Here is a 25186-nt window from a genome sequence, read left to right as displayed (position 1 = left end):
GTGAGAGAGTAGAACACAGGAATTTAGCAATATTATTGAAACTGAAGATTTTACTCTAACAAATTGCCAAAGATGTAAAAAAGGGAGCACTTTCTGAAGAGGCAGACATCTTAATGTTCTACTACTGGAAAGAAATTCTTGAGAGCACTTTCTGAAGAGGCAGACATCTTAATGTTCTACTACTGGAAAGAAATTCTTACAAGGTTTCTGGAAAGCAACATGGCAGCAGGTATCCAGCACCAAGAGCTGACGCCTTTGATTCAACTTATCTCTAAGGATTAATCCCAAAGAAATAACCAGACATGCAAGCAAATACTGACGTGCAAAAGATACTCATTACAGCATCATGTATAAAAAGAAATTAGAAGCAAACTTTCAGCCCAATAGGGAAGTGATTCAATAAATTCTGGTGTAATCATGTGCTAGCATATGAAACCACGAAAATCATGTCTCAAATAACGTTTTTAAAGTTTATTTATTTTGAGAGAGAGAGAGAGAGAGAGAGAGAGAGAGCACGCAAGACAGAAAGAGAGAACGAGGGGGGGGGCAGAACGAGAGGGAGTCAGAGGATCTGAAGCTGATCTGTGCTATCAGCACAGAGCCTGATGCTGGGCTTGAACTCACGAACCATGAGATCATGACCTGAGTGGAAGTCAGACGCTTAACTGACTAAGCCACCCAGGCGCCCCTCAAATATTTTTAAATGGGAGAAAATAATCATAGTCTAATACTAAGGAATAAGCAGGACCTAAAAACGTGGCTAATTCTACATACACATACAAACAAAGTAATGGAGGGGTCCCTGGGTGGTTCAGTCGGCTGAGCGTCCGACTTTGGCTCAGGTCGTAATCTCACAGTTTGTGGGTTCAACCCCATGTCGGGCTCTGTGCTGACAGCTCAGAGCCTGGAGCTTGCTTGAGATTCTGTGTGTGTCTCTCTCTCTCCCTCTCTGCCCCTTCCCTGCTTGTGCTCGGTCTCTCTGTCTCTCAAAAATAAATGTTAAAAAAAAAAAGTAATGGAGAAAACCATAGCTAAAGTTAATAGCTGTTCTCTCTAGATAAGTTTATGAATTATGCTGATTTTCTTCTTCATAGTTTTTTTTCTGAATTTTCCACTGTGAGCAAGTACTATTTTTATAAATGCAAAAAAGTTATGAAAATACCAATAACAGTTACACATATGCTTCAACCATAACAAACTCTTTGACGAGGCCGTCAAACCTGTAATTTCATTGCTAGTCTACATTTCAGTAAAAACCCAAAAGGGCTTCAAAAAAATTTTTTTTCTACCCAGAAAATTGCCTTAAATGGATGACTACTGAAGATTTTTGAAAGAATACGCATATATGTTCCAGTCTTTGAGACTTAATGAAAGGCATGAAAGGTACTTTGAAATACATCACTCGTTACCAATAATGGCAATGACTTACTCTGTACGTTCTTTCAACAAATACAAGACAGCAGTGGGGCAGTTTAGAGACCAATGAATTCTTATGTTGGCTCAAGGCAGGTTAAGAGAGGCATTACAATTTTACAGCTTAGGCATATTCTGTGAAACTGCTGAAAAAGAATACGCTTTTCAATGCTTTGTGATTTTGTGGTTGGGAGCGATGAGGGACTTCATCCTATCCTACAACCTTTCCCATCTCCTAAGCCTTGAAATTGCTAGTCGGGACTGACTCTTGGTCCCATGCCATCTACAACCAGTCATGGGGGGGGGGGGGGGGGGGGCGGTCCTCAGATTGGGGTCCCCGAGAATCCTGGAAGCCTAGAAGGGTCGGGGGGTGTAACTGCAGGCCCAGCTGTCTACCTCTAACACATATATACATAATTTGTTGACATCTCTGGAGACATGGAACAGCTCCTGAAAACATTTAAAAGAGTTTGTTTAAAAAAAAACACAAAACCAACTATTTAAAACCAACGTTTTCTTACGTTCTAAGAGTATAACTATTGTTCACTGCATATAGTCACCAGAAAAAAAGTTTCACCTATAAATTGTAAATTTTCATACAGTAGCCTTTGTCTCCAGCATACTCTATTATGTATTTTCCCCACATACAGGCAACTATCAAAGGTTAAGAAAACACTTCCTTCTAGTAAAGCTTTAACAGAGTGGAGAGCAGCTCACAAAGCCATAAAGGAGGGACAACAAAAACAGCTCCCTTTTCAGAACCTGTCTAGTAAATGATTTAATTCCTCAAATAGTCACTGAGTGTCCACCATATGCAAAGGACTATGCAATGGAGGAGGTCAAAGGAATGGGGGGCAGGGGAACAGAGACAAAGAGTCACAGAGGAGATGGGGCCCTCTGAGAGGTAGTCTACCCCTCCCCTCCACAGAAAACAAAGTCAGACAAGAAGGAAGGCACATACTGCAAATGCTGCCTTTATGAAGTTGGCTGTGCATATTAAGAACTCAAAGAAGTGGGGCGCCTGGGTGGCTCAGTTGGTTGGGTGTCCGACTTCAGCTCAGGTCATGATCTCATGGTTTGTGGGTTCGAGCCCCACATCAGGCTCTGTGCTGACAGCTCAGAGCCTGGAGTCTGTTTCGGATTCTGTGCCTGTCTGTCTGTCTGTCTGTCTGTCTCTCTCTCTCTCTCTCTGCCCCTCCCTGGCTCGCACTGTCTCTCTCTCAAAAACAAACAAACATTTAAAAAAAAAAAAGAACTCAAAGAAGCTGTAAGTTTTTATGATTATTCTAAGACAGTCAGAAATGCAGGGAATATCTTATGAACAGAGGTAATAACTTCCAGTATCATCTATCAAGTACTTCCTGGATGAATGGCATTGTATTTTGTGTCTTATGTATACACCATCTCTAATCCCTGAAACAGTCCTGGCAAGGAGGATGTTAGTGACCCCATTTCATGAATGAGGAGAAGATCTCCTAACATATATATATGTACATATGAAATGCTATGGAGCCATTAAGTAGGTATTAATGAACTTGATTTAGTTGCCTGTGCTTTGTCTAAAAATCAAGTTAAAATTGTTTATCATCACAACTATAAACGCAAATATAACTACTGCATTATAAATACACCAAACTATAAAATAGTGTTTATTACTATATTAAGGAGACCATGAGACCATGAGGGATTTTTTTTCCTTCCTCTCATTTCTCCATAAAGTCCAAATAGCAGAGCTATGTTCCTGTTCAGTTGGGATGCCGAGACTGGAGGTCACAGCCAGTCCCAGAGTGGCTACCGCCATCCCACCACCCCCACCCCCGCTCCAGAAATGGTCCCAAATGGCAGCAACTAGAAAATTCAAGTTAAAAATATCATGTGTGTGCCGATAAAGTAGGTATAGAGGCATTTGCAGCTTTCGCCTCAATCCCTGATTTAACAGCCACCTTCCTTTTCAAGCAACAGAGTAAAGACGTCTCAGAGGGCCTTGAAAGAAAGGTCTGGAACACAGTAAGTGGAGTAAAAGGGACTATCTTAATTCCCATAGTACCTATGCTCAGTGTCCTGTTGGCGAAGTCTGCTTCATCGTCATTGTACCAGCACGCGTCTTCCTGTGGGGCCCACGCCAGTGAAGCAATGTGTAATGACTAGGTCACAGCACCTTTGTATTATCTCTTTAGGAGAGTCTTAAAATCCACTCTGCCAAAGGCCTCAACTGTTAGCCCCCATGCACATCTAAGGGAGGGAGCAATTCAAATGTGCTTTTGAGAGACATTACCCATTTTCCCAACTGATGAGATAAGACTTCGCACAAGAATCTACCTCTGAAAAAGTAATTCAGGAATGTGGGGCACAGGCACCTACTCACACGCAGGGAGCATTCCGCAACCTAAGAGTGTTTGGAAAGTTGAGGGGGCTTACCGCCTAATGTAAGTGAATATCCCACAATAAGCCATCTAGAGATCAAAAGATCTGCACTTCTCAGACTAGAAATGGACCAACAAAATGAAAACTCCTCTGACCGTCCTCAAGTAGTACAGTAGTATTGTCTGTCTTCCTTTTTTTCTTTTATGTTTATTTATTTTGAGAGAGAGAGAGAGAGAGAGAGAGAGAGGGAGAGAGAGAGACAGGGAGCAGGGGAGGGGCAGAGAGGGATGGAGAGAATCACAAGCAGGCTCCCAGACAGCATGGAGCCCGACATGTGGCTCAATTCCATGAACCGCAAGATCATGACCTGAGCCGAAATCAAGAGTCAGACGCTCAACCAACTGAGCCACCCAGGCGCTCTGATGTTGTCTCTTGATAAGCAATGACATTATGAAAATCTTCAGCCAAACAAGACCATTATATCAAACATAATTACAATTACGTAATTTCATAACTTCAAGTGGCCATGACAGTTCAGAGGTATTTTTAATCATTGTCTTCAACCTTTATAACTAGTCACGTTTGTAACCTCTCCAGGACTAGCCCAGCATAAAACAGTAGACAATAACCCAAACACAGAGGGGCCCTAATTTTGAGGATCCGGGGTAACTGTAACCATAGAGTACGCACACTAAAAATACGTAACTCGGGTTCACTTTGTATAAACTTTAAATACTCCTCAGATGCTCTGGCTGAATACAAAACTATGTAATGAATCATCTCCCCATTCCTCCCCTCCCCTGCCCCCAGCCCACCGTCTCAGATATGGTTCCATGAACAAAAATTCTATCTGGAAAACACTTTTTTTTACCTGAGCACCCATTTTTAAAAACGCATGCGCACACGCAAAAAGCCCTACTACTGTTATTTAAGAGAGTATACGGTCTTTATCATTAAATTATCTGTGGCATTTAATTCATTTAAAAAAACCCAGGAGAATGTCCATGCGTAATAAACCCATGTGATAGTATAGCCTCGCTATAAAAACACACTTTCAAATCTACCAGTTAAATTCTGTCATTATCAGTCTTCACCGATCTTAAAGATTTAAGTAGCTATTCTATGTATTTAACTGAGTAATCAGCATAACCCCAAAGCCATACGTTTTCAAAGACCAATTTATCTCTACCATGCTTGTGTATTCACTGACCACACGCTCCATAGAATTCATTCCTGCCTGCCAAAGTGTTATCAACTCTAAACGTTTATGTAAATAAATATACCTTTGTTTTGCACCAAGGGTAATGAGCTTCCAGAACTCCAAGGAAGAAAAATAGATAGGAATTCCAAGTAGTTCAGGCAGAAACTCTCTGGGTGGGGCAAACATGTTAATAACAGGTGCATAAATGGCTATCAAGAAAGAGTGCAATCCACCAGGCTCTCCCACGTAGCAACAGAGAGGAGAGCCATATCCTCTCCCCAGTACCTTCCTCCAGGCTCCCGCTGACAGAATCCTGAGCTGGCTGAAAATAGGCTTCAATCTTACAAGTCCTTTGGATCCTCAGTGATCGTGGGCCTAAATGCTAAATCATCCCCAAAGAAGTTCTTTGAAAACCGTACAGTCCGACTCTTAGGATTTAAGCACCTTTTATAGTCTAGTAGAAATAGAAATTCGCTCCATCTATCAACCATTCAGGCCAGAGAAGGCAATCTATGTGGGGCACCACGTCACCACATAAGAACCCTTGTGGCACAGAGGATACCGCTCCGACAAAAAAATTGGGAAGTTGGGGAGATTTATCAAGGAAACCTTCTGACATTCCCCACGTGTGCTGCCCATCCTGTCACAAGTTGGCTCCCCCTTGCCACACACCCCCCCCCCCCCCCCCCGTCTACACTTCACCTTTGTCCAGGTACCTACTTCGATCTTGCTCTCACTTGGCAGTCCCTATACTCTGATGGTGTCTGCCCTCCGTAAATATTAACCAGAGCAACTGAGAATACATACACGTGCCCTGTCTGCCGTACGTGCACCATGAAGAAGCCTCAAAGGCAGATGGGTCTGTTCTCTAGCACACAGCATCACCGCACTGGCTCTGACCTGGGGATTAGAAATTCCTAGAGCAGAGATTCTCAAGCCATGGCGGCCATCAGAATCACCCGGAGGGCTGACAAAAACACAGGCTGGTGGGCCCCCGTCCCTGAGTTTCCAATTCTGACCCAAGGTAGAACAGGACGATACTCTGCATCTCTAACAATTTGCTCATCTGGGCACCACACTTTGGGAACCACGGAGACTCCACTTTTCCTCTTTGTTTCTCCAGGATCCAGCAGCACAATGGGTCCATTCAACTCAGTTTTTCCCTTCCCACTACCCAATCACCCCTAGAGGGTGGGAAGACGGTACAGCCTCACCTCTACTGGATGCCAAGGTCTTTGACACCCGACCGTGCCCTTGTTTACTGGGGTGTAGGAAGGGCAATCTACAAGGCCTACCTGTCATTTTCATTAACCAGCTAGAACTGCTTTTTGTTTATTTTAGAGCAAAGGTGAGTGGGTTCTTGCCTGTTTAAAAACACACCATTGTCTAATGAGAAAACAGTTACAAGTACCCTGGAATAACACAAGCCTGTCAGGCATTCTGTTCTAAAGGAAATAAGGCAGGGGAATCTGAGAGGTGATGCTTCGGTCAGCCTCTCTGATCTTACATGAGGCAGGTAGGAGACGGATACCTGCTCATCTACTTCTCTCATGGTTCGAAAGAAAAATCAATCCAACTCAAACTTCAAATGAAGATTAAAGATACATTCTCTTTTTTTTAATACATTAGTTCCCTTTACCCCCAAATGTATCTAGTAGCCTTAAAACACAGGTGCACAGACACGGAACGGCACTGAAATCAGCCAGTGTGGGAGGAGACCCAGTGTGGGAGCAGTGTAGGAGCAGTCATCGCTCTTCAGGAACATTGAGGTCAACTCCTTGGCTAATCCCACCTGTGTCTTTGTGCTCGTGAAGGAACACCGCTGGTCCAACAGAGGAACTTGGAACTCAAAGCCAAAGCAGAATCAACACTGAGCCGTGCCAATCTGGGAAAGACAGCCAATTCTCAAGTAGAGAACTACTCAGGGAGCTCGGCCTTTATTAACTAAACAGAGGAAAGGATACTTTTAATGAACTCGGAAGAGCGTTGGCTCCCACAGCACAGCTGGGGTACGCCTCTGCTGTCATGGTCACCGCACGCTTCGGGACACTGGGACTGAAGGGGACACACGGAGACAGGTGTTCAGCACCCCTCTGGCCGCCACAGAGATGGTCACGGCCGAGACCACCGTGGTCTCAGGAACAAAGGTCGGGCAGAGGGAGGTGCCGTGTGGACCGGTAAACCACGGGTCTGCTGAGAGCAAGCCTCGGGCAAACAGGGAAGCGTGTGGGGAGAAGGGGGACCTGAAGCCAGCTGTGTATTCTGCTCAATGGGTCCTAGGCACGGAAACACTAACCTCTCTATCCCCGAACATTTACTCTGTGCCCAGCACTTTCTGCATGATCTTTCCTTTAACCTGCTTAGTAAGAGTGTAGACTTCTCAGGGTGGGAGTGACCGCAGTCCCGGTCGTACCTCAGGAGCTAACCCTAAGTGCAGCTCTCGCTACAAGAATCTGTCTTTCTTCTCGCACGCAAGACTCTCTGAGAAAAGGGGTTCCTCCCTCGCTTGAGGTTAGCAGGAGACGTGGCAGCTTCTGAAGTCTCAACAAGCAGCCCCAAGAGTGGTGCCCCTTCAGTGACATAGCTGCCAGGGATGGGGAGCACCAGGAAAGCCCTGAGGCTGAGGTCTTGAACTTGGCACACACCTGAACACAGAAAGAAGGGAGTAGGTCATCTTGAACCATTCCCTGGGTTATAGGCTAAATCGTGCCCCCCACCACCCCCACGACAAAAGACAGGTAAGTTGAAGTATCCCAGTATCTGAGAATGCGACCTTACTATGAAATAGGGTCTTGGGGCACCTGGCTGGCTCCATTGGGTAAGTGTCCGACTTCAACTCAGGTCATGATCTTGCGGTTTGTGAGTTTGTGAGTTTGAGCCCTGCATCGGGCTCTGTGCTGACAGCTCAGAGCCTGGAGCCTGCTTCAGATTCTGTGTCTCCCTCCCTCTCTGCCCCTCCCCTGCTCGTGCTCTGTCTCTCTCAAAAAAGGAATAAAATGAAAAAATTAAAAAGGGCCTTTATAGAAGTAATCCAGTTAATATGAGGTCATCAGGGTGGATCCTAATCCAACAGAATAGAGTCCTAGTTAAGAGAAAATTTGCACAGATGTGCACGTAGGAAGACGATGTGAAGACACACAGGGACAGAGGGACGCAGCTACAGGCTGAGACATACTGAAGATCACCAGCCAACTCCAGAACAGAACGGAGGCACGGAAGGTTCCCCCAGAGCCCCCAGAGGGAGCACGGCTCTGCTGACACCCGGATTTCTGGCTTGCAGCCTCCAGGACTGTGAGACAATGCATGTCTAGGTTTTAAACCACCCAGTCTGTGGTTCTTTATTACAGCCCTAGGAAGTCACCACTCCCTTAAAACCGGTCTTTATCAACAACACTTGGAGCCGAATGTGTTCTAGAACGCTCACTCCTTTCTCGTTTTAGAAAGATGACTCTATTTGAATTCTGACCTAACGTTCCCAGGAGGGGCTTGGGGCAAGCCCCACAATCAAATGTTAGATCTGTGCAGTATGTATGAATAGTTCTATCGAGTGTTCTACATAAACACCAGAAACACTCAAATCTGCTCAGGTCCGGTGTTGTCATCAAGTGAGTTTCCTACAAACTTACAAAAATGTTCCAAGTTGCCAGGGCTTTTTGGATTTTGGAATTGCAGGTAAGAGATTACGGGCCTGGGGCGCCTGGGCAGCTCTGTCAGTTGAGCATCCGACTTCGGCTCAGGTCATGATCTCACTGCTCTGAGTTCGAGCCCTGGGTCGGGCTCTGTGCTGACAGCTCAGAGCCTGAAGCCTGCTTCCGATTCAGTGTCTCCCTCTCTCTCTGTCTTCCTCCACTTGCGCTCTCTCAATCTCTCACACAAAAATAATTTTTAAAATTTTAAAAATAAAAAAGATTACGGGCCTGTACCAAGTTGTAGAACATTTAAAATACATGCCCTTTAAAAAAATTTTTTTTAATGGTTTATTTATTTTTGAGGGAAAGAGACAGAGTACAAGCAGGGGAGGGGCAGAGAAAGTGGGAGACACAGAATCCGAAGCAGCTCCAGGCTCCAAGCTGTCAGCACAGAGCCCGACGCGGGGCTCGAACTCACGAACCATGAGATCATGACCTGAGCCGAAGTCGGCCGCTCAACTGACTGAGCCACCCAGGCGCCCCAAAAATACGTGGACTTTTAATGCCAGCCTGCCAATCACATTCAGACTGCTCACCAAAACACAGCTGCCTGTGAAATCCTGCAATCCAAGGAAACAAAAGTGTGCCCTCAACTCTTAAATAATAATAATCTGCAAAGTTATTTTTAAAAAGTTTTCTCTCCAAGGCTAGTACGCATGTAAACAAACCACTAGACATTTGGCCTGTCCATTATGCTGAGTTCTGCACTGTATCACCACATGGCCTTTCAAAGAGTTTGAAAAGAGAGGCAAAACAATGATGCTTCATGGTATTATCACAGGAAGAAAAACAAGTATCAATAGAAAGAGGGCCAGATGATGATAATGCCTCATGCCCCCCAATGCTAGCAAGAGAGAGGAGTGTCACAAAGCACACGGTTTAGTCCCCCGGTTATGCAATAAATATATAGCCGATACTCACACTTGGACCTCCTGGGCCCATGTGTTGTCAAGAAGAAAGGGAGTTTATAGAAGAAACGACGCCTTCCCAGTGTTCAGACATCTTAAAATCCTCCCTTAAGTCACTGTGTCAGAGGCGACTGGATATCGAAGGACTTCTAAAGAGAGCCTAGGCTATGTTCTAGAACTGTTAATAGGTATTGGTCCTACCTACACCACCATATGTCACAGAGGTGTGTGTTTGAGCGTTACGGTTTGTACCACTAGATGACTTTGTCATATAGATGTTTCCCCTTGTCCCTGAGACCCTGAAGGAGGGTTAAATAATCATGGGGGGGAGAGCACACGGAACAAAGCACACCTCTCCCATGAGAACTGTAGTAGTCGGACCTCTATTACGCTCAGATAGGACATGCGATCCTTGTTTTACCTTATGCCTAAGAATTTCTATCAGGCAGTGTACGTGCAGAATCTAATGAAACCACTTGTCCCCACCATCCATACCTGTTTGATTCCCTAAACAGGCCGATCTACTATCTTCAAAGTTTTCAGCCCCCTTACCCTTGGAGCACGCTCACTTATGGGTGACCATGCGTACTCCCCTCCAAGGGAAACCCAGGTAGTCAGCACTGCCTCTCCCTCCTCTTCCCAGAACAAACCACCCTAGACCAACCAGCCTCTCCATGCTCTACATTCCTGCAATCGTGCCTGGTTAGACCTTCGCCACTGAAATACGTGGCCTTCCTGTATTGTTTGTCCTTCTCAAGTGTGCCTTAATTCTCTTATACTATTTGCACTTCTCGCTTAAGACCACTACCTACATTTTAGGCTTGTCTGCCTTTTCCACCTGACATCCCACAGAACAAATCCCTCAGTAAATATTTCTTGGTTGCCTGACTGCCTACCCCCTCGTTATTGAGAGGCTCACTTCGTCCCAGGGTCACACATTTGCAAACACGGTCTTGCCTGAGTCGCCAAAACAGATTTCTCAGTTTGTCTCCTACTTGATAGTGATCAACTACATACAGAATGTAGTTTCCATGTAAATCTCCTTTTCTTTACTTTCTTCCCTTTTTCACAACGTGGGGAGCCACGAGGTCATTCCCTAGAGTGCCCTCAGTTAGAGGCTCAAACACATTCAAAGAAACAACAAAATGGAGGGAAAAAAGTTTCCGTCAACCTCATTTCAGCAATCGTGTTAACCGAGAGCAAACACGAACATCATGAGCGACTTTTGATGAACTAAACATAAAAACGTTTAACAACTAACTTATGGCATCAACACACACTTGTAAGAAAAACTTAAATATTGAAAGCTAAGAGGACACAGAAATACCAATGTTTGAGGACTAAGTTAGGGAGAAACAACAAACAGAGTTAACTCCAGAAACCTTGATTAGATTGCTGACAATTACTTATCAACTGGAAAGGGAGGTATTAAGAAATGTGTCACTAGTTCCCCACATGCCATTATAAGTTTTTATTCCAACTGTGTCATTTTTCACGCCTTTGTAGTGTGTCGCTGATTTTTACCCAATCCTAAAAAGGTTTGCTTTTTGAAACAGAGATGTGTACTGGGGTGCCTGGGTGGCTCGGTCGGTTGGGTTTCCGACTTTGGCTCAGGTCATGATCACATGGTTCGTGAGTTCGAGCCCTGCATCAGGCTCTGTGCTGACAGCTCAGCACAGATTTAATTAAAAAAATAAATAAATAAAAAAAGAAATGAAGATGTGTAAGACTCCATATAGATGAGAATATTCACACACCACACTGCCCTTACAAAAGGCACGTGTTGAGAAAACATTCATTGCAATTAACCTCAAATTTTTATGCAGCTGATGTGGACTGAGATACCACGAAACAGCAATCACACGAAAATAAAATCCAGTATATGCCACTTGTGGATGTAGCAGGTGCCGCCACAAAACAAGACCCGATCTGTCCCTTCACTGAGTCACTAGGGGACAAAGTATGCGAGGTTACCCCTAGCAAGGTGAACACACATATGACTTCCCCATTCTGCAGGAATAATATTCAGGAACTATATTGAAAAAAGCAGTTGGAAACCTTGGCAATTAACGTAAAGATAACAGCATGACTCCGTGTAAGTGAACACAAAACCCTAGCCAGACACATGCAATCTAAATTTGAGAAACAGACTATGTGGGGATAACTATGTATTCTAGCCAAATACCAATTATTAGCCACTAATTAGATTTATGCTCTGTATTCTGTAGTCCATAATTTTTGAGGACCTAAGGCTTGAGCAGTAGGCAAACAAATGACGAAATCTTCTGGCCATCCAAGCTCAGTGATTAAAAACACCTCCAGGATGAAATTCACTGCAAGCCCCAACCTCCTCTCCTCATCTTGTTAATGCAGCCAAATATTAACTCCACCACCCAAGTCCAACTCGTAGCAATCACCCAGCCTGAATCCGTTCTTTGGTAACCTACAAGGCGAAGTCCGGAGAATGCACGGTCTGCCTGGCTCTGGTGCCTGCCTGTGCGATGCCATCACCCATGTGCCTTACACACTTGGCGAAGGGGGACGATTTTTAGTTCTCCAAACATACCATGTTTTCCCCTCTGCTAGAAATGCCCTGCGCCCACCTTGCCTGCACGTGACCCTTATTCAACCTTAAAGGTCAGCTCAACTGTCTCTGAGAACACTGCCTAACCCCAAACCCCACTCCTGTCAGGAGAAGTCAATCAGTATAGCAATCATTTACTTACATGTCCGTTTTTGCTACTGGTCTGGAAAATCCCTTCTAACAAGCCATCCACGTCTTGGTCACTTGTGTACAGAACATTCCAGTTACACATAGGTCTGCAGTAAGTAATTGCTTCATAGGGTATCATGATGGCCCAAGAGCAGGTTAGGCATATGAGGTACTTAGGATAAATCTCAAGCTATCTGGTAGGCAGATCCTGGAAGATATCCATGACCATATCGTGGAACATGAAAAGCTCACAGGCTGAGCAACAGCTATCTCTAGCATTCTAAAGTCAAAGACTGCTAAAATAGGAATAAACTGGATGGAGGCAAAACAGCCTCATTTGCAATTCCTTGGTTATTTTTCTTAAGTCATGACTGAAAACAAAGAAATTCACTGGTAATGGAGAAGCCGAAAGTGAAGGATAATCTGCTCTTAGGGAGTTTGAACAAGAGGTAATTAATAAAGGATTAAGGCAAAGCAAAGCCACACAGGAACACGTAACTGCAGCACGCTGAACAATGAAAACTAGAGTGGCAATTAGATAGGAAACACCCTCAATGGGTAAAAACATTTGCTTCATCAGTGAGGAGCTGTGCGGAGCGTCACAGAGCTATTCTCTGTGGATATACCTCTCTGTGCAACAGAAGCTGGGAGGCTCAACTCTGACCCTTAGCAAAAAGCATGTAAGAAAGTCTCCCATTAGACTCTCCTCTTGAAGGAATGAGAGCCACCCAGCGAACCCCGTTACGCTAATGCAGGAAGGTGGGGCAAGGTGACCTACAGACAACTCACTTCAAAGTATCAACAGCTCAGAAGAAACCACAGCCTCTAACAGACCAAAGTCAGGACTGGGAAAAGCCCAAGGGGAGGCTCCTTTCACAGACCCTCCCCATTCCTTCATTCAACCAATTTTCACTGAACACCGACCATATCTCTGGCACTGGTCTAGGCACCTCAGAGACCCCAGGGAAGAAACACTTAGAGTTCCCTCCCTCTGTGGAATTTACACTCAGGCAGGTGGAGATAGTTGGTAAATACAATAAAAAATATAATAGGGGCGCCTGGGTGGCTCAGTCGGTTAAGCGTCTGACTTCGGCTCAGGTCATGATCTCGTGGTCTGTGAGTTCGAGCCCCATGTGGGGCTCTGTGCTGACAGCTCAGAGCCTGGAGCCTGCTTCGGATTCCGTGTCTCCCCCTCTCTCTGCCCCTCCCCTGCTCATGCTCGGTCTCTATCTCAAAAATAAATAAAAACATTAAAAATTTTTTAATAAAAAATACAATAATAAAATAAGTAAATTAAAAAATAAAATAAAATAAGGTAAAGTGAAATGAAATGAAATGAAATGAAATAAAATAAAATAAAATAAAATAAAATAAAATAAAATAAAATAAAATAATAGCAAAGAAGAACGTGGCAGAAGATAACACACCTCAGAGAAAGGACTGATGCTGGGGCCTTTCGGAAAAGGTGATTTTGACTGAACGGCCACTTGAAGGAAATGACAAATCGTTAACTGGAGGTGGCGGGGCAGACCCTCACAGAAATCGAACAGTTGTGCACTTGACAAAGATAGGGTAACACAGCAACGCAATGAAGGGCGTGAGCTCAGCAGGAGGGCACAGCCGGCTGCCTTCCAGTTCTGCCACTTGCAACTGGAAATCATTAGATGCCACGGTCTCTAGCAGCTAACATCCGTCAGTGGCCAGGCTTCCACACCCCCTGCCCTTAGCTCTTGGTCAGCTGCTGTCGTCCTCATCAGCGTGCAGACCGCAGGAGGTCCCCAGGGCTTCCCCTCCAAGCACAGCACAGGAACTCACACAGCCCGGAAACCGGAGCAACTCGGGACGTGTTGCCTCATGCTCCACGATGCTGGCTTATGAACTTCGGAAGTATGGACCACGCTTGGCAAGTGCCCTGCTCTGCACGTGGTCACATTCCTCTTCCCTCTCAGTATTTGGCCTCAAGTTTGCAAACGGTGACAGCTTACAAGGTTTGGTTCCCTAAGTTGCTATCATAAATCCCGACACAAAAAGTTATTGGAGGTCACCTAACAACTCCACTTGGCAAATGACAAAACCTGTGTCGTGTCAATGATACAGCAAGCCACGAGTTCAACCTAGGCAACCTAGGCTGCCACACCTATTATGAGAATAATTCATTCTTAAGGCTACTCCACAGATGTGGGTATCCCTCATTTCCAATCAGACCAGATGGTACTTAAATATGTTTGACGGGTGGAAATCTTTTTCCAGGAAGTATCTGTTCACTTTGCTCTAAGATGAATGACTGCTTACTCTTCTAGGCACAACAATGTATACTTTTCCACGCAAAGGACATCTTAAAGGACTTTTAAAGGAGCCACTACCCTAGAGCTGGCCACAGCTTCCACACTCACCCAAACCAGACCTACTGGAAAGCGTCAGGAGCTCCCATGCAAAAGAAAAACAGATCACCCATCCGTATAATGGTCACTCCCTCCTCCTGATTTCATTTCTTTAAAGACACTCACACTGCCTCCAATTACAGGATCTGTTCACCTGGTTTGGGGTCTGCCCCACCAGGCAGTGGGTCTCCCCCACCAGGCGTTAGGTCTCCAAGGGGAGTGGAAGGGCCAGGTGACCGTATAGGGCTGTGCAGCCTGCCCAGCACCAAAACCAGGGCATCCCCTCAGGTGCTCAGGGCGTATTTGTCGAGTAAATAAGTTTCACCTAAACCCTGGGAGGCCATTCAGACTTTTAACTGGCGCAGGCTCAATTCGGGAACATTTCATTTTGTTCTCTGCCCACACATCTCCCCTCCCTTAGAAAAAAAGCAGCAGAGCCAAATACAGATGTGACCAAGCACAACAAAAGGGCAATTCAATGATGACGCAGGTAGCACCTAGGATTAGCCCAGGGCCTGCTGCTCGGGGCAGGTGACAGGTGACAGGTGACAGGTGATGAGGCCGGAGGCTCCTGCCCAGGGAGGGGAGGGGGCTGTAGTCTCGGAATCTCACTGTTGAGTCTGTGGGTCTCATTCTTCAACAGGTTATTGACAAAGCGAGATGCTGGCTTTGTCATCAACACTCCCCCATCCTACGTCATGCTAAGAATCAAATTTAAATAGCAGTATCCCTGCAGAAGGAGTGATCTGTCATCTGGGAGTTGCAGCTCCTTGGCAGGTGACAGGGCCTCCGCACCTCATCATGTTCCCTCTCCCTCTCTCTGACACGCACACCTCTCTGCTTTACATAACCCTTCTAGCCATTGAGCTCTTCTTTTTCTTCGGGAACAGAGTTCCACTGGCACACGCCGATGAAAACTCCTCTACCTTTCGTACGTGGCTTCCCAACAGTGAACAAAGAATTGAAGAGAAATTTTTTTTTTTTTTAAACCAGCTAACATGATTAGGGGACGTCAGTGTTTCCTGGTCTCATTAATCTTACAGATCAATTAAGTCTTAATCGTCTTTGATTGCCATCTTCACTCAGCCCAGGGCGTAACGGCTGTTAAAGTCTATTTATAAAATACATCAAGTGAAAACAATAATGGGGGTGGGAATGAACCTTGAAAAAGTGTTAACGCGGCAAAAACTGCCAACTGTAGGGCGGAAAAAGAAGTACCTCTCAGCATGTAGCACAAAGACACTTAGTAAGTATTTGGTAACTGACAGACTGAAAGAATACGAGGAACCATTTTATTTTTTTTTTTAATTTTTTTTTTCAACGTTTATTTATTTTGGGGACAGAGAGAGACAGAGCATGAATGGCGGGAGGGGCAGAGAGAGAGGGAGACACAGAATCGGAAACAGGCTCCAGGCTCCGAGCCATCAGCCCAGAGCCTGACGCGGGGCTCGAACTCACGGACCGCGAGATCGTGACCTGGCTGAAGTCAGACGCTTAACCGACTGCGCCACCCAACGAACAAGACGTTACACCTGTGCTAAACGGCCATGTCAAAGAGTTCAAATAGTCACGCAAATAGACCAGACGTGACAGTGTCCAAAGAGAACACACCTCTTTCAGATACACTGCTTGCCGATGAACACAGATACAAACCTCAACATAAAAGGGCAACAAGGGAGAAGAATACATTAAAATACCTTGAGGCCACCACCCCATTCCCTTTAATGAGGCTAGAAATCTCACGGAGTCGCTTAGCATGGCAGATCTTGGCCGGAATGAACTCCTGGACCTTGTTAATGGAGCCGAGGGTTCAAACCCCCGCACTGGCACGTGCGCCAGGAGATCACAACGCCGGGACTCCACATGGCCTCTGCTGCAGAATCTATGCCCAAACGCCCCAATAACGTGACGGGGTTTCCAGGCACTGGCCTGAGTCACAGGTGGTTTACCTGCCTGTGATCCCTTGCCTATAGCAGGCCCCGTGAGTAACAGTGACACGGGCAGGACGGCCCACGTCACTGCAAGTGGCGCTTTTGTACGTACTCCTAGGAAGCTCCGTCCACCCAACTCAGATCTCTCATCTGCGTTTCCACCTAGTGTGAAATGACACTGTTAACTGCCTCTGGGGTGTGATGGTATGTCACAGGTCTCACGGGCCGTTCCAAAAATGTCCATGGAGGCCTCTGTGCTCTAGAAGAAAATCAATCCTTTGTTTTCGGGGATGATGCCCGTCAGGTGCTGGTTTTTATTTTATTTTACTTTTTTAAAGTCAAGTACCATTAACACACATTGTGTTAGTTTCAGGTGTATGACATAATGATTCAACAATTCTATACATTACTCAGGGCTCATCACAGTAAGTGTCCTCTCAGGAGGTGGAATTTGCACTTTTCTCCCAGCAGCTACCTCTGAGATGAATAAGCAAGGCACAAGTCCCAGCTGAGAGCGCACACAGCCCGTGGTTACCTGAAAAGATCTTACGATTATTTGGGCTGATCCAGTTTTGGCAACAACAGCAGGGCAGGGCGAGTTTTCTGAAAGATCCAGAACCTCCGGCTTTTGCAGGAGTCGGAAATAAAGCCCCCTTTGACTTCAGGGGGGCAGCTAGCTGGCAGTCTCCCCCAGGCCCGACCTGGTGGGCAGGTGGGCAGGATCGCATAGGGAGCTACCTGTGCTCCCTGTTCACCTGTGCTCTCGAGAAAACCAGGCCAAGCACACAGGGAGCGCAAATATTTACAGGAGGTCAAGGTGTGCCAAGTGACTCTCTTTGGAATTCTGAGCCACTGAGAACATAGTTAAGGTATATTCTGGAAACACCTGAGAATGTGTGCTGCTGCCATCGCCCCAAAGGTGAATGACCTCAGAAGTCTCTGGGATCCCAGGGGTGAGATTAGCTGGCTAGCTCTGAGCTGACATACAGAATCGGGCATCCTCTACATTGCTAGGACATTAAATCATTGCTAGCTAACCCAAAACACCCGAGGAGGGAAATCACGAGGAAGGCAAAGATTTCGGCCAAGGTGGAGGAAATTACATGTAAATGACCTGAAAGTTGATTTGGACAAGCCCCACAGAGCACAGATGAGATTGCCCGGAATTAAGTTCAGACACAGTCGAAACAACCTCACCCCCCTCCCCCCAATCCCAACACAACTGCCATAATTACAAAAGCCTCTGGTTTTTGTCTTTTTAAATATTTATTTATTTTGGGGAGAGCGCAAGTGAGGGAGGGGCAGAGTGAGGGGGGTGCGGAGGATCCAAAGTGAGCTCTGGGCTGACAGGCTGACAGCAGGGAGCCTGACCTGGGGGCTTGAACTTACAAACTGCGAGATCATGACCTGAGCTGAAGTCGGACATTCAACTGACTGAGTCACCCAGATGCCCCACAAGAGCCTCTGTTTCATCAACTATGTCTAAGATGTGGTCAAGAAGTCTACAGGGTTCCCCACCATACCAACCACTTCCCGATAAAATGTTTATACTCCTCCAGCAGCAAATTCCTATCATTCCATTCCTGCCTTCATTTTGCTTCTTATATTCCATACTGACAAAACAGCGTCCTAAACATATTGTCTTCAATCAACATTCAGTGGCAAGACCAAAAAAAAAAAAAAAAAAAAGTAACATCTGTGAAAATCCTTCCCCTTTTCTCCTAATTAAATAAAGCATTTCCCACCCCCCTCCTGATTTGACAAGCTTACTCACATTCCTTTGGGAATTAAAGTTCACCTTGTCCTCCCCAAGATCACTGAAAGGAGGGAGCACAATACCACACAGCTTCTTTAATTTCCCTTTTCGAGTCTGGCTGCTTGTTCTCACTTGTCTGATTGGAAATCTAACTCAAACACCTGCGGACCACAGACTTCTCGATGTGAAATGAAATATTTTATTAAAGAGTAACTCCCGATTTGACTGTTGGCTTTGCCAGTTCTCATCATTGACCCATTTTTACTGAATTGTCTTAAAATTCCATCCATCTTACCATTTAACATGAGGAATGTTTATTTGAAAGTACCCTGGCTCATTAATAGAAAGGTGTGGCCTGCACACTGATACACACTAACTAGTTGGCTAACAGTTTATGAATCACCATCAAATGAGACAGTAAAGAAACAGAAAAATCACGTGTTAATCATGAAGTATATTCGTATGTATGAGTAGTAAGGGTGGGGAAAAGGACAGCAAAACCTAAAGGACGCAGTTGAATATGGGCTTTAATTTTTGTTCTCAAACCAACCATCGTCATAATCATCATCATTGATGCATCCAGAATAAGTTATGAAAGCTGAAAATAAGGGGGAGAAAGATTTCTCTCACTACCGACAATGCAGATAAAACCATCCATCATTCTCAAGCCAACCGTTTCCAACCTAAGATGTTATTTCATCTGAAGCCAAGTACAGCTGGGGTCTCCTTCCTCTCCAGGGAGATTTCTAAGTCAGAAAGAGACCCAAAACAGAACAAGAACACCTGTTTCTTCCTCAAACATGGACTTCCGAACCAGAGAACATTCACAGAACCTGAGTGGTCTACATTTTCTATTATTTTTTCAAAAAGAAAACAAAGGCATCCGTCGTGCATTCGTTTTGAGAGTACAAAGTGTACATTTTTCTAGTCAAGGCAGAGATAAGAAAGCAAAAGGGTTAAAAATAAGGAAAACTGACATCCTAATTCTTTTCCCCGAGTTTCATTCTTTGCCCACCATGCCATCCGTACAAATCAAGGGTAAAACTGATCAACTACAGCTAACCCTGAACACCGAAAACAAGTCATTTATCCTGGAAGATCTTGGGCTGTGTTAGAGTAATGCCACTGGTATAAAAACGGCCCTACACGAAGATCAAACTCCGTGCCAACAGACGTTACACATTCATATAACACACATACAGTGGCGTCTTTGTTCTTACCTATAATTGTCCTCAAGGCTCATGAAAAACAAGCCATCTGTCCTGCCGGGAAGCGTCTGCTTCGGCTAGCTTTGCGGTCACACGGCCGGGAATCTACCTCGACGACCCTTGGGCTCCTGGCCTCCTCTCCTTCCTTCCCCGTGATGAAAAGCTGCCGACACACACCTCTGCCCGAACTCGGGGACCACCAGGAAGTTTTCACACAACTGGGGAGGAATCCGGGGAGCTTGCTACTTATACTGATGATTCACTTCGATGACAGCTAGAAAGAAGTGCTTGTTGGTGGAAAAGCAGTCAAGCTCCACCCCCACCATAAGGATTAGCTAACTCCACCCAGCTCAGTAAATTCGTTTCAACAGCCACAGAGCGCGGGTAACGTTAGTTTACCTGCAGCCCCGCATCTCCAAGCGGCAACGGTCAAAGGGGGAACGAAGGGCTGACGGTTTACCAAACAGGACAGGCAATAACCGGAGAGCACAGGGTGCTGTTAATCACTGTAACTTGGGCTGGGCTGTTGTTTTTCTTTTTTCTTTTAAAGCTGCGTCCCAGTTTTCTGGGGAAGACGGCCGTAGGGGTCTGCTCTTCACCTGCACAATAAACTTGGCTTCTCTCCAGTTCCTGTGAGCGAGGCTCCACACCAGGCAGGCTAGAGAGCACCTGGGCCCTCAAAAAGCTGAAAGTCTTGAAGGGGCAAGAGGCCAGGGCAAAGGTAACTGTGAGCCAAACTACAACTCCAAACAGAACTGATGGGGGGCGGGGGGGGGGAGGTGCTCGGGGAGAGGAGGTGTTGATCTGGTGTCACAGGACAGACAGCACCACCCTATAAACCAATCCACCATGTCTGGTGTGCAAACCCAATTTCAGATTAACCAGCGGGGGTGTCCTTGAGGTACAGACCAAAAGCACAGAGAGGGTCCGTGGGGCTCACCTTGGCACTTCTTCAGCACTGGGTCCCACTGGAGGGGTACAGTTTACCGCCCTTACCGGACTCCCCGAGACCAGGTAAAAGGTGTGCTCTTTCTTTGGCTTGCGACTGGCACTAAGCTCCGCCTCTTTGCTCGTGCCCAAAGCCAAGTGGAAGCCCACTCTACAAGCCCAGCAGTTGTGGCTGAGACAGGAAGTATCCCCACTTGTAGCAAAAAGCTAACTTTACATTAACTCCAATCTGGGGGCATGCTCACTCATGAAGCGTTCCTGGCACGTCAGCCAAGAACCTCTAAACTAGACTTTCAGGTTCCCACAGGTGCTCTAAGGCTGGGATTCCCGGAGGTGCTGGGACGAGACAGGTCACCAGGGGAGCCGGTGACCTCTCGTGGTTAGGAGCATCACCGAAGCCTTGCTGGGGAACCTGTGAACCAGGTTACTGCCAGAAACCCCATCCCCAAATACACTCTCCGCACACAGGCTGACAGTTCGAACCATTTTTAGTAGGAATCTCGAAACGACAAGGGGAAATACCCTAAGCATTTAGTATTCAACAGGTGAGGACACACAAGTAACACATTTAAGAGCAGCAACTCCATCTCTGACTACATCTAAAATTACAAAATTAATAAGCTGGCTCACATTTATACACCGGCTGGAAGGTTAAAAACCTAAGAACCACAGTACAAGAAAATACACCTTAGCAAGCTGAAGAAGTTACTCAACGGTTTGCCTGTTCCATTAAAGATAAAAGGCACCGGGGCACCTGGCTCGCTCAGCTAGAAGAATGTGCAACTCCTGATCTCAGAGTCGTGGGGCCCAGCCCCACATTGAGCATAGAGATTACTAAAAATAAACTTAAAAAAAAGATAAAAGGGAAGGGGCGGCCTGGGTGGCTCAGTCAATTAAGTATACAAAAGTCTTCGTTTTGGTTTGGGTCATAATCTCACCGTTCATGAGTTCGAGCTCCACATCAGGCTCTGCGCGGACAGTGTGGAGCCTGCTTGGGATTCTCATTCTCTCTCTCTCTCTCTCTCTCTCTCTCTCTCTCTCTCTCTCTCTCTCTCTCTCCCCAACCCCCCTCTGCCCCTCCCCAACCCACTGTCTCTCTCAAAATGAATAAACTTAAATATATACATATATAAAAGGTACCTAAACTTCTCATCAAATGTTACCCAACTGTTACGGGTTGAGAATCGTGTCTCCCCCCGCCCCCACCCCCCATTCTTATGTTCAAGTCCTAACCCTTATTTCCTCAGCATGTGACTATGTTTGGAGACGGGGTCTTCCAAGAAGTAACTGAGCTACCATGAAATCTTCAGGGTGGGCCTCTAGTCCAGTATGACCTGTGTCCTTACAAGAGAAACTATGGACATAGGTGCATAATGGGAAGACCACGTGAAGAGACGGGGAAGTGATGGCCACCTGCAGGCCAAGGAGAGGGACTTCCGGAGAAACCAACCCACTGACACCTTTGCTCTCACAAGTTCAGGCCCCTGAACTGTGAGAAAATACATCTGTTGTGGTACTTTGTTATGGCAGCCTTAGCAAGTTCATACACCAGTTCAAGAATCACGTAATTCAAATTATTAATATAAAAAATGCAGACAGATCTCAGATTTCTCATTAATAACCATTCCCCCTCAGCCAAGCGCTTCATTTTAGTACTTTTACGCCCTCCCGGTCTACTGACGCTCTGCCTTGAATAATGCACAGAAAACCGTATACTGGCGGAAGGGGGGGAAAAAATGACCTTTCCAACTGCAATTTTGCCACTTCCGTTTATGGTTAATCTAATTGACCAAGGGACCTACCTGCACATCTTTCTCCCCAAAACCCACAGAAATCAGCTTCTGCTCAACCGCCACTAAAATGCAATTAAATCTACCGACAACCATCTTAGCACTGAATTAAGAATTGTTCACAACGGAGGAAATGCTGGAAGGTTTAGTTCAAGTCCCTCTGTTTAGAGGAGGGACCACAGAGGCACCACAATCTAGGAATAAATGCTAATACAGATTCAACCCAAACATTCAGTCCTAATCCAGTGTTCCTATCCCCGCTCTCACTATACTATTAACCGAGGATAGCCTGAAATGATCAAATCTCTCTATTGTCTCCAAAAGGAAACCCACTGCCCTACAGAGCAGCTGTAGCACAGAGAGACGAGGATGCAGACACTGGCTAACTGATGGAGTGTGGCCAAGGTCGGCGGGTATGTCAAAAGGCAGGTTTTTTGAACTTGGGCTACACTTGGGGTTGGGTAATTCTTCTTTGTGGGGGCTGTTCTGTGCACTGTAGGATGTTCAGCAGCATCCCTGGTGCTCTCCATCCATGAGACAGAGCTCTTCCTGGGTGTGACAACCCAAAACATCTCCAGATACTGTTAAGTTTCCCCTGGGAGGCAAAGGAGGTGCCACAGAAGAATAAAGGACAAGTGCTGTTGTAGACAGGGCAGGGGTGAGGAACAGCAAAGAGCAGTTTATTGTATTTCTCCCTCTGAGGGTTGCTTTTTTGCGGTATCTACCCCCCTCCCCGGCCCCCGCAAAGGAGAAGACCAGGTCATGGGGCTGAGAGTGAGGGAATCACAGATTCAAGAGTCAAGAATACTCAAAGTCTGGAACAACTGGAGAGCAAAAGGGATCAGAGCAGGGCTGAGTCGAGCACATCGAGCAGCTCTAAAGTCTGATGGAAGACAGTCCCATAAACTCAGAGTGGCCCCATAAGGGGTGACACTGCAGGTTCCACCGCCCTCCCCATGCACGAGGATCGAGGAGGAAGGTATGAAGGCTGGCTGGATGAATGCAATGGGCATCCCTAAAGGGAGGTGGACACGCATAGACTGTGGCTTCCCAGGCCACTGTGGTTAGCAGTGGACACAGTAACCTAGAGTTAACAGAAACTAGAAACAAGGAATCTGCTGCAGAATAAATAAAGATGAAGAAAGCCTCAGAAGAGGATCTCGCTGAGAAGGAGTTCAAGATCCTACAGACAATCTACAAGACTAAATACACTCATCCCCTTGATTTAATAATCCCAATCCAAGGAATCTTTCCAAGGGAAATAATCAGGGATATAGTGAAGCAATACTGTACCTTCATTAAACTAAAAACTACAACCTTAAATGACCAACCGTAGAGAAAACAAATTACAGACACCTGTGTGTTCACATCCTCAAAAAATACTTTTCAACCTGAGAAAACAATCAAAATTTAATTTTAAGAAACAGAAGCTGTAAAGCTATGTATAACATAGTCCGATTTTTTAGTTTGACATATTTACATGTATACATTTTTATAGCTTGTGAGTTTTAATCTCCATTAAGGCAACAGCACCAACTGCCATTAAGGCAACTATGAGACTTGCAAGGGAAAAGTAAATCATAAGGCAATAATTAGAGTCGTGGAGAAGACATAACAAAAGGAGTGGTCAGAGAGGAAAGGAGAGCCAGGAGCCAAGAGAGTTAAGGGTCAAGGGCTACATAAAGGTTGAAGAAGAGGGTGCTAAGCAAACGTAGGTGTCTGGATTTGGTGAACAGGAAGCTGTTGGTGTTAAGACAGATAATTCAGTTCCACAGTGTGGACAACACGCAGTTAGCAAAGGGAGTGCAAGGGATAGTAGTCTTTCCTGGTATTTCCCCACGTACTTCCTGACAAGGAAAGGCCACGGGAGGGAAGCCTGTGAATGACCAGGGGGGCGGGTCTACCAGAAGTCTGTCAATAGGAAACGCCGCTTCCAGTCTCACTCATATCCTTTGGGGACCTTTTGTTCCAAATTTAAATTTCGAAAATAATGTTTACAGTTCATGGCAATTCTTTATTCTGCATTGCTTATGATTAAATGTACATTTTTATGGCTCCCAGCAATTCTGACATATTACCAAAAAAAGTTGTCCAGTATGGTTTACTACACTTAGAAGACTGGGATGATCTGTAAGGCGGGATCTTACGAAACACCATAAAGGGTCACAATGGATCAGTATGTTCCCATGGAAAGCAGAGGAAGTACACAGAAGGTACATTTTAAATCAATGTAACCAAAGGGAATAAGAAAAGTGTGATGGCCGATTTCATTCAAAACAAGATCTTATTATGAACACAAAATTTAAACCTCAGAGTAGGATTCCAAAGGCTTCTCAGTGCTTTTGTTTTTGGTTTTAATCTTAGCAGGACTTGCCACTTACTGAGATCATCTTGATTTTTTTTTCCCTTAAAAGCCACTGTGAATCTGCCCATGCTCTGCAGCCTTCAAAAGTCATCTTTCTAAAAACAGTATTACAATAAAATGTTCACCTTAAAATACTGGTTTAAAAGCACCATTCCAAACAATATTATAGCACTATTCCAAATAAATAATGTCCATGTACATATATAAATAAAGCCAAAGGACTAGAAGAAAAAAAATGGCAACTAATTCTCTCTCTCTCTCTGCTTGTTTGTTTACAGGTGGATCAGTTTTATAGTTTATCTTTCCCAATGTCTAATTCTTTTAGAACCAGGAAAAAAGAATTTTAATTGCTGAGAATGTATTATCATTTATTTTAAAACAATGTGTAACCAAATGAAGAATACAAATGCTGGGGTGAAGAAAACCCAAGTTTTTCTGTTTTGTTCAAAATCAGCTACGGGGGGGGGGGCGGAACTGGGACACTTGGAGGGGGAGGAATACATTGAACGAAACAAAGAT

At 45.4% G+C, this 25186-nt stretch overlaps 1 protein-coding gene across 7 annotated transcripts in view; it reads right to left on the bottom strand.

Moving 5' to 3' along the window:
- The window catches only part of NEDD4L (NEDD4 like E3 ubiquitin protein ligase), a 335178-nt gene that overhangs the window by 158047 nt on the left and 151945 nt on the right, over positions 1 to 25186 (bottom strand). Inside the window, exon 1 of one of the 7 annotated variants that reach the window (XM_053205755.1) lies at positions 19577 to 21539. The exons of 5 other annotated variants lie outside the window; for them this stretch is intronic. In XM_053205755.1, coding sequence (XP_053061730.1) covers positions 19577 to 19599 — 23 coding nt within the window. In that variant the 5' untranslated portion in view covers positions 19600 to 21539. Of the gene's footprint in view, positions 1 to 19576; positions 21540 to 25186 lie in introns of those variants that run through there. One more of the 7 variants, XM_053205756.1, reaches the window with a different exon arrangement.

The sequence above is a fragment of the Acinonyx jubatus genome, chromosome D3 (genome assembly GCF_027475565.1).
Source record: "Acinonyx jubatus isolate Ajub_Pintada_27869175 chromosome D3, VMU_Ajub_asm_v1.0, whole genome shotgun sequence".
Classification (NCBI taxonomy): domain Eukaryota; kingdom Metazoa; phylum Chordata; class Mammalia; order Carnivora; family Felidae; genus Acinonyx; species Acinonyx jubatus.
This window is presented reverse-complemented; position numbering and strand designations above follow the sequence as displayed.